The sequence below is a fragment of the Oryzias melastigma genome, linkage group LG5 (genome assembly GCF_002922805.2).
Source record: "Oryzias melastigma strain HK-1 linkage group LG5, ASM292280v2, whole genome shotgun sequence".
NCBI classification, from domain to species: domain Eukaryota; kingdom Metazoa; phylum Chordata; class Actinopteri; order Beloniformes; family Adrianichthyidae; genus Oryzias; species Oryzias melastigma.
In genome coordinates, this window is record NC_050516.1 from 3,419,776 (window position 1) to 3,424,316 (window position 4,541).

The window sequence follows — 4,541 nt, forward strand, 5'->3', positions numbered from 1 at the left end:
CAACCCCCCACCCCCACCCCTGAGCTTTATTTTATACATGTGTCCTCCGTCATCAGAAAAATACCACAAGAACATTTTAAAAATGTGATGTTGATCAGAGTAAATGTCAAATATCGCTTCAAGACCAAAGGAAAAGCCACTTAGAAATTGTTGCAGTCCATTCCCATTGAATTTTTTATTCCCTTTTAAATTTACTTCTCCCAGTGCCTTTTTTCACATAAATAAACAAGCCACACTAGAATTCTGTATTTAATTTGCTCTTTATTGTCAAATGTTCTTCCATATTAAATGTTAAACAGCTTTTCTGTTGTCATTACAGTTCCCATGGAGGATGAATAACAGTGTGGAGGCATTAACCAACAGGTCAGATCTCAACACATCCTCCACAGCTTTCAGTTTGAGAAGCTGTGGTTGAGTTTTGCAGGTCTGAGCAAAGCAGCATGCAGGATTATTAAATTGAGCTTTAAGGCAAATCTTCTTTTCTTCCAAGCTAAAGCTCACATGATGTTCTTTCTTTTCTCTATGTCCAGATTAAACCGGGTTTACAGATTGATGGGAACGGAGCTCCCAGTCACCCGAACTCCATACCAACCCTTCCAGTACATGTTGTCTTTCCCTCTATGTTCAAAGAAGATGAAGCGCAAGCCAGGACCGTATCCAGAAAAAGTATGTTTGATCTGGATTTTGAGAACAGAGAGAAAAGACTGAGTTCACTGTTTTTTTTTTTTACATAATCAGAAAATTGTCACTTAAAATGCATCCATTAGTAGACTGCAATCTTCTTAAATACCTGCTTCCAGGAGCAGTCATCCTCGTCAGGGTACAAAAACACCTGGTCTTGTCTGAAGTCCTCTATGACCTTGAGGTATTTATCTAACAACGTCACAGTCAGCTGGTACTCACAGCCACAGTCTGTTCTGCTGCAGCACCTGCAGGATCACTTCACTTTAGTCAATAGTATTTTTCTGCCCAGCAGAAATCGTCTTCCTGAATCTTACCAGTCCTCCACCGTGACCTCTGGCTGAGCGTCCAGTTGCTCTGAGGAGTAATCTTCAGCTGACAGATCAATCAGCTGCTCCTTTGAACACCATCTGGAAACACATTTTTGACGTCTTTACAAGAAAAGCACTAATTATAACCATTCATTTGAAGTGCTTTTATTGATTGTATATGAGAACTGCTTCTTTGCTCAGTTCACAGGTTGATGGTAACGGATCTCCCAGTTATCCGAACTCCAAACCAGCCTGCCCAGTACTTGTTGTCTTTACCTCCATGTTCATAAGAGGTTAATCAAATTCCAATGTCATTCTGGTGCAATGCTCCTTGAGCAGTGCACTAGAATGACAGCGGTTAAGGCTTCACTAAGTTAACAAAAAAAAAAGAAAAAAAGTTATCCATGAACTTACTCAAAAGAAGTTGCAAAATACTTCTTCACTTCCTTATTACAGAAGTCATGACCGGCATCCCCTGGCATGTCCTCCACTCTCCATCCGTTCCCTCCATTGGTCACCTCCCAGAATTTGAGGCCATCTAAGACAATCAAGCTTTGGGTCAGAGGAGCATCTTAATTATCACACCAAATTTGAATTCTGTCCTATCTCAAAAGCCAAAGACAAAATGGATGTTTTCATTATGTACTCCATGTACATAACTAAGACTATTGGATCTTTATCACCACCCCAAAAGTTTTAGTGCTGTAAAGCTGCAGAAAGATTTGTACTAAAAACATTTGATTTCTTACAAAAATACACTGACTGGCCACATTTTAACACACACCTGTCCAACTGCTTGTTAACACAAATTCTAATCAGGGCCGATTGTTTAGTATGAATAAATGATCAGCTAAGAAGTGGCCAGAGAACACCTTGGGATCCCTCCTGAGGGGCTGGAGAAAGGGGCCAGTAAAAGGAAGCACCGCTCATCTTTGCTTACATTGCTTACGTGACCTGATGTGATTTTAACAGAGATGCCTTCAAGTTTGTTTTTGTTAGCCCATGTTAAGTCTTTAGCCACAAATGGAATGAAAATGAAAATCTTTAGCTGTGAAGTCTCAGAAACAATCAGTTCGTGTTTCTGCAACCTCACCAATGAAACAAAAATAAATAAATAAATAAATAAAAGACTACTAGTTTTATTGGAGTTGACAATAAAGTCATTTGAGTTAAAACAAACAAACAAAGAATAAATAAGGAACCACTGTGCTCATGTTCCAAAACTTGAGTCTACAGTCAACTCTTGAGTCCTTACCATCCATTTAAACTAGTCTCACATCCAAAAGTCTCCATCTCATTTTAAGAGTAAAAGAAAGAGTATTCCACTCTACTACCTTCACCGCAGGGGTTCTTCAGCAGGTTTCTGGGCATGATGTCCGCAAGTTTGAAACAATCTGTACAGGAAAGAAGAAGTCTGTTAAGACATCTTTAACAGATATGGTTAAAGATGAATGCAGATGTTTTTAATGTATTTTTTCATAGGTTTCCTTGTGTATTTTTATTATAATCATTAAATTGGTGGTTCCTGTAGATTTTTTATTGCAAATATTGATGCAAGAAGATTTCATGCTTTATCTGTATGGAACTTATCCTAATTTTACCTGATGTCAAATGTTTGCAAATCTAAGACAAACTATACTTTAACCAGGGAGCATCACTGAGTCAAAATCATCAATTTAAAGGGTTTTTTTTGCAAGAATATAGTCATCTGGCCTCAATGAAAAATATACTAAAAATGTATCTTTACTTTACTTGTGTGCAAAGTCGTCAGTACTATTCAGTCAAACATAGAATGATACATAATTATGACCAACAATCATTTTTAAATGAAAATTGTTATGAAATGGTAAAAATAATGATTTGTGGGAATATTGATAATATGAGAAAGACAGACTTACCTTTTGCTGTTTCTGGTACAAAGACAGTCTTCTAGTTTACTGCTCCGTGTATAACAGGTTTCAGCACAGACTGCTCCTTTTAAGTGTGCAAAAATGAAACTTGGTCCAACACATGCAAGTATGGGCGTGTCATTTGCTGCTTGTAAATCCTTTTTCTACTTGATTTTTAATGTTTGATTATGTTGCAAAATTCTTTTACTTTTTAAGATGTCAGTCAGTTTTTTGGGTTTCTTCATAATATTTCTCATTTATTATTTAGCCTGACATCCAAACAGGACACATGTAACGCTAGGAACCAACTAGGATGAGGAGAATAGAGTCCACAACTGGAGAGGCTGTTCAGCCAAATACTAGGATCTGAATACATTTCGTTTTACGTTTAACATGTCTCTTTTGAATGCGACTTTTCTTTGTTTTGAATATGAATTTCTCCAGTTCACAAACTGTCAAAACTACGTCACGGGGTCACAGGCTGATACATTGAGTGCCGGAACATTGATCCAACTGCACGTCTGTTCAAGTTTATTTGTTTAACTAAAATAAAAAATAAATTTTGAGAAAGTTATGAATGCCATGATGGGAAAATTAACTTGATAGCCATAGCTGTTGAAAATTTAATAAAATAGATCAAAATAGAGCGATCCAACCTCATTTTGTGGTTGTCAGGCTACAACAGCCAATAGTGTAAACAATGCAGCAACAGACCCAGAAGTGGTGGAAAACAGCTAACCCGCTAGATCCTGGCCTGGTTACTGATGGGCAAAGGCAAGGGTACATCTGGACAGGTCTAGATGCTGGAGCGGGCACGCCCACCTCCCAGAAATAAACTGCCCAGCTAAAGAAGGATCCCCCATGCTAACATGCTGGCCGCGTTTGTGCCAAGATACATTCCCCGTGCCAAAACAATAGCTGAGACTAGGGAAACAAATTCTGGCAGGGGACGTTCCTTAGCAAAACACTGGCACCAGAGGGCAGACCATTGACTGTATATGAGAATTACTGGACTGAGCAAGCCCCCCTCCTTCCGTGTTCCATGCATAGACTGTATATAAAATAACTGGACTGAGCAAGCCCCCCTACTTCCGTGTTCCATATAGGAAGTACCACTGGGTTGCAAAAAGGCCAAAGTCCCATTGACTTACATTGAGAAACAGACAGTTATTTTATGTCAGAATAATTATTCTTCCTCTGCTGCTTTCTGCTTAACATCAGCAGCCTCTTAAAATGTAAATATAATATTGATACTTGGTGAGAACCCATCGAGAATCGATCGCAGGACTAAATATCGCGATATATCGCAATATCGATATTTTGGCACACCCCTAATCAAAACCAAGAAACAGTGTTCACAGCAGTAGAACACAGACAAACAGCTGAGGACCAGTGCTCAGTTACAACCAGCAGAACAGACCTAACACAACATGCAACACTGAGTATGATCTGTTGACAGGCCCTTCAGTGTGCTGAGTATTGAATGTCAGAGTCGGGAGTGCATTCCCAATTCTTATTCTTAATGCATTTCATAACAGCCCAGATCTTTTTACACCAAGTTTATGGTCTTTAACCAAACAAATGTGGGGTCTAAACAGATGAAATAACCTGTGCTGCAAATTTGTGTTTACTGCCTGTTTTGACACGCATCAAATTCAAA

The 4,541-nt window shown here is 38.8% G+C and overlaps 1 protein-coding gene across 1 annotated transcript; it reads right to left on the minus strand.

Annotated features, from left to right (window-relative positions):
- Positions 1-242: 242 nt before the first annotated feature.
- On the minus strand, positions 243-2,974 carry LOC112145531 (F-box only protein 2). Its single transcript, XM_024270817.2, has 6 exons — positions 2,891-2,974; positions 2,327-2,386; positions 1,407-1,530; positions 999-1,091; positions 791-929; positions 243-677 (listed from the first exon to the last, which is right to left on the minus strand). The coding sequence occupies exons 2-6, from the start codon at positions 2,361-2,363 to the stop codon at positions 543-545; spliced, it is 528 nt and encodes a 175-aa protein (XP_024126585.1). The 5' UTR covers positions 2,364-2,386; positions 2,891-2,974; the 3' UTR covers positions 243-542.
- Positions 2,975-4,541: the final 1,567 nt, after the last annotated feature.